The sequence below is a fragment of the Hylobates moloch genome, unplaced genomic scaffold (genome assembly GCF_009828535.3).
Source record: "Hylobates moloch isolate HMO894 unplaced genomic scaffold, HMol_V3 SCAFFOLD_18, whole genome shotgun sequence".
Taxonomy (NCBI): Eukaryota; Metazoa; Chordata; class Mammalia; order Primates; family Hylobatidae; genus Hylobates; species Hylobates moloch.
The window spans coordinates 41,694,252-41,707,439 of record NW_026652293.1 but is presented as its reverse complement, the minus strand read 5'-3'; the positions used below and the strand labels follow the sequence as shown (position 1 = coordinate 41,707,439).

General features: G+C 43.2%; 1 protein-coding gene across 11 annotated transcripts in view; it reads left to right on the top strand.

Moving 5' to 3' along the window:
* The window catches only part of FGGY (FGGY carbohydrate kinase domain containing), a 478,411-nt gene that overhangs the window by 350,659 nt on the left and 114,564 nt on the right, over positions 1-13,188 (top strand). For 7 of the 11 annotated variants that reach the window (XR_009210731.1, XM_058430526.1, XM_058430525.1 and 4 more), the window contains one exon: positions 6,449-6,543. The exons of the other annotated variants lie outside the window; for them this stretch is intronic. Coding sequence is in view for 6 of the 7 variants with exons in the window: in XM_058430526.1 (XP_058286509.1) it covers positions 6,449-6,543 (95 nt within the window). In the remaining variant the exon portion in view is untranslated. The remainder of the gene's footprint in view (positions 1-6,448; positions 6,544-13,188) is intronic. 11 annotated transcript variants of the gene reach the window in all.

Below are 13,188 nucleotides of genomic sequence, written 5' to 3'. Positions count from 1 at the left end.
TCTGTGTATATCCAACCATTGAATAATGATGAGAAATAACACGAGAGAAGTTGGCCAGAACTAGATCTTAATTCAAGCGTTTACACAACAGTTTTGAGTACCTCTTCTGATCCACACATTGTGGAGGATATTGAAGATACGAAGATGAATAAGGCATGATTCTTGCTCCCCACCACCCAGGAACTCAGAGTCTATTGAGGAAGGGAAACAGCAAACAGGCATATTAAAGATAGTATGGCAAAAGCTTGGAGTGAGAAAAGTACAGGGTATCATAGGAACATAGTGGGGTACCTTGTCTGGTTTGGGACCTAATGGCAGCTCAGGGCATGTGGTCTGGAAGAAGTGATAAGAAAGCTGTCTTGAAGAAAGAATGCAGAGGCTGGATGCTATAGGATCTGTGGGTCTGATTGCAGACTGGGAATTTGAGCCCTAAGACCCTGAGATCCTGTGATTCCTTCTCAGCTCGTCAGAATCAGGGATCATAATAGAGATGCAGGGAATCACAAATAATGGGCCGAGCTCTTTGTGATATCAGCAGACAGTGGGGGAGAAGGGTCCTTAGCAGAGCCCCTAGGACCCAAGAAAGGGGCCCCATTGGCAGGAGGCTTTCTGTTGTCGCAGAGAGTGGCCTGGACCTCTGTCTCTCTGGACCTGATACCCTCACCCCTTTTACTCCTTGCCCCTCTAGTGTCTCCAGGGGACTGGAGACCCATTATCTCCCAGGACCCATCCCTGGGTGGCCAGGTACCACCAGGGCAGGGCAAGGGGAGGGAAAGTGGGGGAGGACTGTACCCATCCCATAGTCCCAACTCCAGCCTGATAAGAGCCCACTTGACCCTGCCTCCATTTATCATTATCCTTTGCTGTCCCTCATCCCCTACTTTCTTACCTCTGACTTCTGGGCAGGTCAGAGTCCCTGCCCCATTATATCCTCCATCCCCCTCCAAGCCATACAGATTCCTGCAGATGAGAGCCTTGTCCAACATGATGGACGTAACTGATCTCTGCACATCATGAGATGAAACTAAGTAAGTCACTTATTCCCAACTTAGAGACAAGCAGACTGAGGCACAAGTCTGAGGACAGTGAGAAAAGCATACAGTCAGCCGGGCACGGTGGCTCACGCCTGTGATCCCCACACTTTGGGAGGCCGAGGTGGGCGGATCATCTGAGGTCAGGAGTTCAAGACCGGCCTGACCAATATGGAGAAACCCCGTCTCTACTAAAAATACAAAAAAAAAAAATTAGCCAGGCGTGGTGGCACATGCCTGTAATCCCAGCTACTCGGGAGGCTGAGGCAGGAGAATTGCTTGAACCTGGGAGGCGGAGGTTGCAGTGAGCCGAGATTATGCCATTGCACTCCAGCCTGGGCAACAAGAGCAAAACTCCATCTCAAAAAAAAAACAAAAAAACAAAAAAACAAAAAAAACATACAGTCTAAGGGCAGAACTATTGTGATGTGAAGTATAGAAAGTATTACCATTAACCAAGCACCTACTATGTGTCAGTGTGAATCACGCTGTAGACACTTAATCCTCCCATACCACCAAAGGGTAGAAATCGGTGCCCCTATCTTACAGACAAGCAAGTTGATGGGTGGGTAGGTGAATTAAATTGGCTATCTAAAGTCAAACAGCCAGTATGGGGCAGGACCAGTATTGTAACTGCGGTGTGTCTGGGCCCACTGTCCCTTTGTACTGTACTGCTGACCCAGGTTTCTCGACTTTTCTGCCAAGTTTGTAACCAGTTGATGATGACCTCTCTTTCCTGAGGTGTCCAAAACCCTATAGAAGTGGGCCGTTCAAAGCAGGAGGAGGAAAGACATAAAAAGAGCCCAGATTGCCTTATAATTGTCCTCAGGAGAAAAACCATAACATTTTATCTAAAAATCAGCTAGCTAGTTCAGATAACATTCAAGCTTAAAATTTGATCTGTGACATTCCAATTTCTAGCCTTCTTTTTTTTTTTCTTTTTTTTTTTTTTTTTTTTTTTTTTGTATTTTTTGGTAGAGACAGGGTTTCACCATGTTGGCCAGGCTGGTCTTGAACTCTTGACCTCAAGTGATCCACCCGCTTTGGCCTCCCAAAGTGCTGGGATTACAGGCATGAGCCACCACACCCGGCCCCAATTTCCAGCGTTCTGATAGCCAAAAAACTTCCTATCTGGATGCAAGAGGAAAGAGGAAAGTCAGCTTTGGACAACGCAATACTCTAGAAAGTGGGAAACAGGGCCTCCCGGAGCAGAACAGCTAGCTGCGAATGACCCCGGCACTGACTCCGCGCTGCAGCCCTGGACTTTGTGAAAATGGGTCATCTTCCAGGCCCTTCATCCCTGGGCTGACTCAGAAGCATGGGGGGAGTGAGCGGCTTCACAGAAAGTTCTGCTTTGGAAACTGTTCTCCTCTAGGCTGTTGAATGAAAAGGCTGTTAATCGTTATTTGGATTCCGATTGAAACTGGACCTTTTGTCTCTAACTATGGACCAGTTACAGTTCCAGACAAAGGGACCTTTTCTTTAGCCTGGAATTCCTCTGCCTTTGGAAGCCTGTGACTGACAAGTGATGGCAAAGTGCATCTGCCTTTGAATGCTTTGGGTTCTGCTAAACTCATTAATGCATCAGATAAAATAGTTCACATTCCAGCCAAAGCCGCCCTCTTCCTCTCCTTCACCCAGCACTCAGAGAAAAGAACACATTTGCATTTGTCCCAGTGAAAGGCACGTACACAAGCAGCCAGTATAGAGGTAGTGTCCTTGGTGCCTTTAAACATTGTATTGCTCTAATTTTCCTACAAAGACAGAGTTAGGGAGGACTGTTGACCTGGAACATGATTCTCAGAAATGCATGTGAAAAACACATTGGAATTTGGGAGATTTTTTTTGGAGATAGTGTGGAACAGTGGAAAAAGCAGATCAGCTCTGTGACTTTGGGCAAGTTACTTTACCTCTCTGAGCCTCAGTTCCCTCTTCTGAAAGAAACAAACAAACAAAATTATCATCTCCCTCATGTAGATCACTGCTGAGGAATAAATGCGTGCGAGTTTGTGAGCATCAGACTCTGTGCCTAGCCCAAGTAGGTGATCAGTAAATGTCAGTTCTCTTATTCCATCTAGGAAGCCCCATGCCAAAAAGAAAGAAGGGCATTTGAGGAAAAAAAAAAAAAAAAAAAGCAGCTTATTATTTTGAAAGTGAATCTTTGCCATGTTGAGAACAGCCTGCTCTGTATAAGCAGAGAGAGCGGGGCCTTGCCAGCTTGGGAAATGCTGTCTACATGAGGAGGAAGAACCTCCTTGTACCCTGGTCATTTGGTTAACTGTGGTTTCAAGAAATACTTGGTATGTACTAAGTAATTTTAAGTTTCCCCCACTGACTTGGGACTAAATGTTCCTTCTTCTAAGTTTTATTTTTTGTACTGGTAGTTTCAGTAGGGGTTTCCCTCTTCTGGTCTTACTCATTATTTTAATTGTTTGTTCTTTCATTTATTCACTCAAAAGCATTCTCTGTGCACACCAGTGTGCCAAGCCCTGAGGTTGTCACAGGGATGCTAAGAACAGTAATGTCCAGCCAGGAGGTTCTTTATAAAACACAGAAAAAGTGCCCTTGGTCTTATGACCAATATCCAGAGTGAGTAGAGTGGGGACCCAGAGGACAAAATGTGTCAGTGTCAGTCAGGTCCAGGCAGGGAACAGATACACACTCCAGTTAAGTTAACCGGAGGGAAATTGAATAGTCAGTGTACAGAGCTGTGGGCAGGGTGCTGGAAGCCCAGACAACCAACAAGTACCTTGGGATTCTAACAGTGTTTCCACCCCTGGGTTCACAAGGGTGAGGGTAGGGAGCAGGCAATCTGAGCCTGGTAGGATGTGTGAAGAGGGCAGCCCAGCAGAAGCTTAGCCAAGGATGTAACCAGTGGGCAGGGGCCCACAGCTGTGATCCCCACTGGCCAGTCTCCCAGGCTCAGAGTAGGTGGAGGGAGGAAGGGAAGAGGTGGGATTGGTCTTAGAGGCAAATGGAAGCAGTGGACTGGTTTCACCCTGGGTAACAGGTGTAAGGAGAGACTTCAGAAGTAAGGTAAACTTTAAGAATAATAACTAATGCTAATTTAGTGCTTTCTCTAAGCCAAGCACCATTTTAAGAGCCTTATTGTAATAGCAATTTTAATTCTCACAGCAACTCTATGAGATAGGCGGAATTTTAACCCCATTTTTGAGATGAGAAAGCTGAGGCACAGAAAGGTTAGGTAACTTGCCTAGGATCACACAGCTAAGTTAGTGGGGAAGCCAGGATTCAAACCCTGGCAGTCTGGGTTCAGAGCACTTTGGGCAGCAACTTGAGAGCTGATAGGGGATTCACCAGGTTCACTCACATCTCTGGTTCGCAAGGGGAGGGGCCTGTGAGTAGTTCCTCCCTGCTCACAACTCAGGGAGCTTTTGGCAGGGTAGGAAGGCCCGGGAAGTAAATGGTGTTTGGAGGCACTGTCTTCAAAAACGTCCCAGGTCCATAGGGAAGGCTTGATGGTCATAGTCGCACACCCATCTGTACCATTCCTAGGATTCTTCAGCGGCTTGCAGTGCTCTCTCCTGCTGGGGTCAGCACAGCCCTGCAGTGTGGCCGGGCATCTGTCCTTCCCCTCTGGATGGTTGATGGGAACCTTTATCGTCCCTTCCCCACTTATCCAGTTTTTAGTCCAGGTCTAGTTCATGCAGAGAGGCTTCACTTGCCATCCACCTGAATTCTAACAGTAGCAGCCATCATTTCTCCAGGGCTTACTGTAGGCCAGGAAATGTGCTAAGCACCAAGTCTGTGCCCTCTCCTTAAGCCTCACAACACACCTGTGTGGTACATCTTATCATCATCCCCATTTTGCATTTGGGGAAACCAAGGCTAAAAGAGTGTAAGTGACTTGCTGGACACAGAGCTAGTGGAACCAGGAAATAAACTCAGGTCTGAGCTTCTCCCAGCATTCCCACCCCACCTGACACCATGTTGGCAACGTCTTAAGCCCTGGCCCAGTTGAGGGCTGGTATTCCTAAATTCTCTGGGGTGTCTGTGGGAATTTAGTCCCCTGCCCTCTTTTTCTGGATAGCTGGAGGAAAGAATTGAGTGGGGAGGTATTGGGATGTAGAGAGAGTGCCTTCTCAGACAAGATAGGAAAAGAAATCTAAGCTTTGGGAAAATAACTCTTATGGCTTGAGTAGAAGATGGTTTTTACACCACAAGTTTACCTCTGTAAAGTTTGCTGCCATCTCCCGATTAGCAGACTGATCTATACATTATAGACCTAAGAATCCTAAGTTATTTCTATTAATCTTAAACCTACCATGAACCCTCAACCTCTGGGCGTTGGCATACGGAGGGCTCCTCCCTGCCTGGTGGACTCCTGCTCACCCTTCAGATGCCTGGTTAAGCCTCATCTCCACCGTAATCTGTGATGACCGACACCCCAGAAATGTAAGTGACTCATCATTCAGTCACTTACCATGTGCTAGATACTGGTCTAAATGCCAGGGATTCCGCAGTAGTCAAAACAGAGTCCCTACCCTCATGTAGCTTAAGTTTTTGCAGGGGAGACAGACATTAAACAAGATAAGTAAGTAAAATACAATGTTGGAAGGTGGGATGAAGCAGTTAAGGGGGTAAGGAGTGTTGAGGGAAGTTGTAATTTTAAATCTGATGGCCAGGGAAAGCTCAGTAAGAAGGTGATGTTTGCGGAAACACTTGGAGGGGCCGGCAATTAGCATGTGGGCATCTAGGAGGAAGTGTTCCAGACAGGGAACAGCATGGGTAAGGGCCCCGAAGCACACTCAGGAAGCAGCAAGGAGGCCAGGACTACGTGGCTGAAAGGAGAGGAGGAGGATATCAGAGGGGGAGAAGTGGGGCCAGATCTGGGAGGGAGAGCCCCTTGTCAGCCACCGTAAGGGCTGTGGCATGCACCCTGAGAGAGGGGAGAAGCCCCTGGAGGGATGAATCACACCCTCTCTTGCTGTCACCTTTCCCTTAGCACATCTCAGTTAGAGAACCAACCCCCTCTGTAGCCTTCATCTCTCTCATCCATCTCCCTCTGAAACCTGAATAGCAGGGCACAGTCCTATTCATCTCAGTATTCCCTCGGCCAGCAGAGCGCTTAATAAACATCTGTGGATCTGAACTTGAACCAAATGGCAGGTAGCAGCTCGCAGAAGCCTGAAAAACCTGGGCACTGAGGTCTCGTGAGTTGATATATATGGTGTTGTTTCCCTTGGGCTCTTGGCTACTGCACCAGCAGGCACAGGCAGTGAAATCTTTTGGAACCAAATAATCCCAAGGAACAAGGAAGGGAGGACTGCGGGGAGTCGGGAGGGGGGCCTGCTGCTGCCCTGATGTCAGGTGTTTTTGCCACTGCGGCTGCTTGTTGGCTTCTCACACTGCCCTGGCTCTGCTCCCTAACCAAGGTGTGGCCTTGTCCTGCGCAGGCATGCCTGTGGTCCTGTCGCAAGAGGTGGAGTCCGTTCTTGTGGGTGCTGCTATTCTGGGTGCCTGTGCCTCAGGGGATTTCGCTTCTGTACAGGTATGTGAAGACCAGGGGGTGGGCTGTGGCTCCTCCTCTGTCTGAGGCCATCCTTCCTCTTGACAGCAGCTTGCATTTTACAAAACACACACAGGATATAATTAAGAAATGATAGGTTCCAGCAAGGGAAAGCACAAACACTTCTAGCCTCAGACATATTTATTGCAGTTTTCATTTGACTTGGCCTCAGTTCGTGTTGGTCGTTGTTTTTCAGTTGTTTTTTTTCTTTCTTCTTTAAAATACCTTTTAAATTATTCCTTTTAAATTTCCCCTTGACCACTTTTCTTTGAGCACATGAAACAGGTAAGGCTCAAAATTTCAGTTTTTCATGTGTATTTCAGATTTTTATTTGCGTATGTCAACCTCACCATTTTCCAAATACCTTGAAGGCGTCTGTCAACAAGAGACACAAATGAAAATGTCAGTATTAAATAAAAAAGGAATTAAAAGGGAAAATAAGGAACAAAGATATAGGAAGAAGGAAACAATTTGGTGGCTGTGATTAAACACATAATTTGGCTCTGAGCTTCCTGGCAGGCAAGACAAAAAAGAACACATGATAAATTGCATAATTCTTGTTTTCAAAAAGAGGAAACATACTAGTTTCTGGTGAGAGGCAAAACTTTTCCTCCCACCAAATTGCGAAAGACTTTGCACACATGGGGCTTTGTGGAGAGGTTTTGAGTGCTAAAATAATACAAGGTAAAGAACGAATGTGGTATGGAAACTAAGAGCATACAGGCTCTGGCATTAGACCACCTGGGCTCAAATCCTAGCTTGACTACCTACCAGCTCTTGTGGCCTCAACAGTCTTCTCTGTACTTCTACTCCCTTATCTGTAATAGTAATTGACAGCGCATTGTGAGTTCTTTCTGTGTGTCAAGCATGCTCATTTAGTCCCTGCAACAGCTCTATTATCCCCATTTTATAGTTGAGGAACCTGAGGCATAAAGAAGTTAAATAACTCAGCCTAAATGAAACAGCTAGTAAATGCCAGAATCAAGAAGTCTGGCTCCCACTTCTCAACTGAACATTCAAGAGATATTTGTTCAGCTAAGCAGCAGAGTGTCCAAATGACTTGCCCATGGTCTCAAGCTTAGGACTACAAGCCAGGTAGCTAGTAGCTCAGCAATTAGAGCTTCGTTTCTTGTGAACCTCTTATGTGCCAAAGACACTGTGCTAGGTACTTTTTGTATAATCTTCCTAATACCTATAACAATGCTTCATGAGCCACAGAGATTGGGCAATAGAGATCCAAAACTTAAGGGTACACTGTTAGGAACAGACAGACGTAAAAGTGTCATGTTGTTTGTACTGCATTTTGGAAAATGTGGTACACTACACGCTATCCAAGCCTCTGAAACTAATGACTGTGAAATCTCCCTCACAAGGAATTAAATCCACTTATGAATTCTTGTGGGTTCTGAGTGAGTCTTTAAACAAAGATGGTATAGTTCAATTCTCGACTTTTTCTGGATAGTCTCGTCCTTCCTCAAAAATAGCACATGGAGATATTTGTTGTTGAAATATCAATGAATTGTCAATTATTATTTTAGTGTATCAGCTGATGGAGATGTTCTCACAATTAAATATCTTGCCCTTCCTGCGACAAATTATACTGGTCAAAATAGGAGGGATGCTTACTAAGTTTCTGCAGAGGTTACCCTGTGTTGTGAACTGAATATTTGTATTCCTGCAAAATTTGCCCTGACCCGCAATGTGATGGTATATGGAAGTGGGGCTTTGGGAGCTAATTAGGGTTAGATGAAATCATGAGGGCAGGAGCCTAGTCTGATGGGTTATGATGGTCTGATGGGCCCTTATACAAAGACACCAGAGAGCTTGCTTGTTCTCTCTGGCATGTGAGGACACAGCAAGAAGTCCATTTCTACAGGCCAAAAGAGGGCTCCCATGAGACCCTGACATTGCTGGCACCCTGATCTCAGACTTTGAGCCTGCAGAACTGTGAGAACATAGATTTCTGTTGTTTAAGTACCCAGTCTATGGCATTTTGTTATAGTAGCCTGAGGTAAGACACCTCGTTTAATCTTGACAGTCATCCTGCTTGCAGGATGCATGTTTTTATCCTTCTGTGATAGGAAGCCAAGCTTCAGAGGTGTTTTAAGTAATTTGTCCAAGGCTACACAGAAAGGGCAGAAGCAGAATTGAAATGAAGGTCTCTCTGGGTCTGTATCTTATCCTGTCATTCTTTTTCTAATTTGTTCGATTTGTTTTTTCTTTAAAAATATTTTCTGGCTTCTTAAGTGTTCAGTGGTGTATTTTCTGAAAAGAAATACCATAGGTCACAAATCAGGAGATAGTCTGTAGCTCAAACAGAGAATAGCCTGTCAAGATGAGGCTGCTGTACTAGATTCTTCATACCATGACTTATGGCTTCATTGATATCTTATTCAAAACTGGGATCTCCAGCTCCAAAGGAATTCCACCCACATCTTCCCCTAATGGGAAACTGAGCTTAATTCCACACTGACATCTTGGCTATGTGAGATTTGCTGTTAGTCTTCTGGAACAGAATCTAAGATATAGTAGATCAGATTTGGAACTGATGACTTGAGTAGCAGCTACAAGGCCCACAGCATTGTAAAGACAAGCTCATGTCTCCTATTCGACCCAAGGATGTGTGTGCCTGTCCTGATCGTTTTCAGGAGACACAGTCTAGTAAAGGGAGCCCCCAGCTGAGAGAGGCCTTAGGTCTTATCTGTCATCACTTATCTGACAGAATCGCCATAGTCTGGAGCTCTGTGCTTGCTTTACTGTCCTCAGACGATGTCACTTGTTCTCTCTGGGTGCTTGTTTTATTTGTCTGTTTTATGTATTTTTTTTTTTAATGTTTAAATAAGAATTGCCACCCACATGGGACTATCGGGATAAAGAGCCTCTGAAAGTTCCAGTGACCTCTCAGGTGTAATCAGTGTCATTAGAATGATAAAATGTTTGGAACTGCTTTGGAAATGAAAATGCATGTAGACTTGGCGCCATTTTCTCCCCTCCAAAGAAGAGGGGCCGACCTTTGTGCCCCAGGTCTGAGGACCAGCTCCAGATTCTGGCAAGGTGAGGCAAAATTGAATTGCTTTCTTTCTGTGATTCATATTTTCAACCTGAACTTCAACACAGTCTTTTCTTTGAACTTCAGAGACCCTGGCTTGGTTTGCAGGGTACCTGCCTTTCCCTCCTTAAGCAAGTTGAGCAATTTTTGCCAGCACCTCAACTATTCCAGCAAGTCAGATGTTTTATCTTCTCATGTACCACGCATCTGGTGGTTAGATGGAGGATTTCACTTCTTATCTAGATAGGCCAATTTTGGTAGACTCAGCCAGAGTCACCTCCTTCAGATGCTGGGAAGGCTGGGAAGAATCCAGAGGACCCAGACAGTAGAGGTAGGAAAAATTTTAATGTGCTTGAGGAGACAGGGTTTTCATAGGCCCCTGAATGGATGATTTTCAGCCAGGGGTAGAGTCCTGTACCTTTCTTGGGTGATACCAAAGGATCCACAGCTGTAGATTTTACTTGTAGCCATTGTAGACTCTCTGTATCTCAATTCTGGGAGAATTTTATCAGGGGAAGGGAGAATGGATGGAATTTTCTGGTGGGCCCTTAATGAGAGATTGGCCAACAACAAGATCTATTGATATTGCAAATTTTGAAACATGCTGACAATTCCTAGCTTCCTTCTTCTGTTCTTTTATCCATTCAGATTCTCCTCTTAGTTTGTCTCTGTCTCTCTTCCCCTGTCCTTTCTTGCTCTCTCTCTCCCTTTAGGCATCTAAAGTCTTCTTACTATTTCTTTGTCAAATTCGGATCTCACAAAGGATACTGACGTAGCCGTTCGTTCATTCTAAAGAATACAATGACTAATACTATCTTAAAGAGTTGTCCCTCTTTAGAAAGGGTGTTTTCCTTTTAGTAGTTTTCAAAACTGTGTCTTTACTAAAGAGTACAATCTCCTTGAGGACAAGTATTCCTGAAGGCAAATCATGATCAGCTTTATATCTGCGGTTTAATGAAAAATATGGAATCAAGCCACAGATATGCTGCTCTCACAGTAAAAGTTTAGCTATTGAATAGGTGGGAGGGGACACAAAGAAGGCAGTTCACTTCCCCTCCCTTTACTCTTAGGAATGTGGAATCCCTGTAGTCTTGACCTCTGTGACCTTTCTACTTGATTCCTCCCCCATCATCAGTAGAGTACAAAATGATCTTCTATAATTCTGAGTATCTGGGAAAACAAATAATTATAATTAGAAGCTGAGAGTGTTCCATAACACTTCTCTAGGCTCCCAGGTCCTGGAAAATCAATAAACTGGAAAAAAACTAAGTTTATGAAATATCACTATGCTTACACTTTCTAAGCATAGACAGTTAAAAGATTCTAAGAAATACAAGGACAAATAAATAAAACAAGAAGCAGTTTCAAGTCGTTGTGAGAGAAAACTCAATCAAACGGCAAAGAGACAGCAACATGAAATGGCTCTCCACTTTCTGTTTCCTTCAGGCCCCCCTGCAGATGTCATTAGCTTTCTGTAATTTCTTATCTTCAGGGGCAGTTTTTATTCAAGTCTATTTAGACAAAACAAGCTTTAATTCCAGCAGTGCTATTTGTCTTGAACCGCCACCCCCCACCTTGGAGAAAAAGGAGCGGAGGAAGAATCTGAAGCAAAAATCAGTAAAAGGAGACAGTGACAAGAGATCAAAATGCATTCAGCAGTCATTTTAAGGGGAGTACCAGTGTAAAGAAAATAAGCCCTTGGAATCAGTCAATTAATCACAGACCTTCCTTCCTCCCACTGTGTGAGTGTTGCCACCCCTGTAAACCACTGACTCCGTGCACTCCCACCATCAACTTTCCCTGTCACGTTCCAGACAGACTCCTGTGTCTTCAAGACCAATACATGCAAGTGGCCAGTTGAGAGCTGTGATTACTCACCCTTTCTGTAATGTGTGCCCACAAGATAAAACATCCATGCTGACCGCAGTGGTCTACCCTTGAGGTCATTCCTTGCAAACATCCTCATTGCTTAGCTGAAACCTCTCTTTCTGTTCTTTTTCATGAAATTCATTTAGAGCCAGTTATATTCATCACCTGTTATGCATTTCAGAGTCTATGATTTTTGTATATAACATGTCTCCCATTCTGTTTCATTTTGTAAGAGTCAACTTTCTGTGATTTTTTTTTTTAGCTCTATTTGGCTTTCTGTCACCATAAATAACAGTTTTGCTATTTGTAAAATAAAGCTGATTATCATTATTTTAGTTTCCAGAGGTTAGGAAAAACTGAAATACTGTAGATGTTCAGAAGTATGAAACCATCCCATTTCTTGGCACCCTGATCTCAGACTTTGAGCCTCCAGAACTGTGAGAACATAGATCTCTGTTGTTTAAGTACCCAGTCTATGGCATTTTATTATAGTAGCCTGAGATAAGACACCTCATTTAATCTTGACAGTCATCCTGCTTGCAGGATGCATGTTTTTATCCTTCTGTGATAGGAAGCCAAGCTTCGAGATGTTTTAAGTAATTTGTCCAAGGCTACACAGAAAGGGCAGAAGCAGAATTGAAGTGAAGATCTCTCTGGGTCTGTATCTTATCCTGTCATTCTTTTTCTAATTTGTTCGATTTGTTTTTTCTTTAAAAATATTTTCTGGCTTCTTAAGTGTTCAGTGGTGTATTTTCTGAAAAGAAATACCATAGGTCACAAATCAGGAGATAGTCTGATTTTAGACTATTATTCGCAAATAGCAAAACTGTTATTTATGGTGACAGAAAGCCAAATAGAGCTAAAAAAAAAAATCACAGAAAGTTGACTCTTACAAAATAAAACAGCATGGGAGACATGTTATATACAAAAATCATAGGCTCTGAAATGGATAACAGGTGATGAATATAACTGGCTCTAAATGAAGCTTACTTTAGTTTACTTGGATTTTTTTTTCTTTTTTTGGAATACTAACATTTCATGTTCATTGGGGACAAAAATAAGAAAATTTAATTAAGATGAAAGAAAATGTGAAGACATTGATCTTGTTATCCTAAAATAACCTATTTTAAATTAATTACTTATTAACTATTTAATATTATGGTTTCTATTCTCTTAGTCTTTTTGTACATATTTTAAAATCATTTATACCTTTAAATTATGAAATGTTATTATACAATGCATAAAGTTTTATCTTTTTAGACCTTTTTCCTATACCCAAAAATATGTAGTAAACTTCTTTATTCATCATTTTTGTAGGCTGCATAATTTTCTACCTAATAGAATATATTATAGCTTATTTCACCAGTCCTCCAGACTTGAATATTTAGGTTTTCTCCACTGTTTTAAAGAATGCTGCAACTGACATCTCTGTAACTAAATGTTTGCACAAATCCTAAATTATCTCTATAAAATAAAATTAGAGGCATATAATTGTTCAGGCAAAAAGTGTGCCCAGCATTTAGGGTTCTGCTATATAGTAATAATTTATACTCCCATCAATAGTGTCTGAAAACTCAGGGTTTACATTTCTTGTATATAAGGAATCTCTTGCCGTGGATTTTAGTTCCATTTTAGTTCTATTTAGCTTTCATCCCCAGGCGTCTTATAATCCTACTTATTTCACATATGGTCCTGATATTATCAGCTTT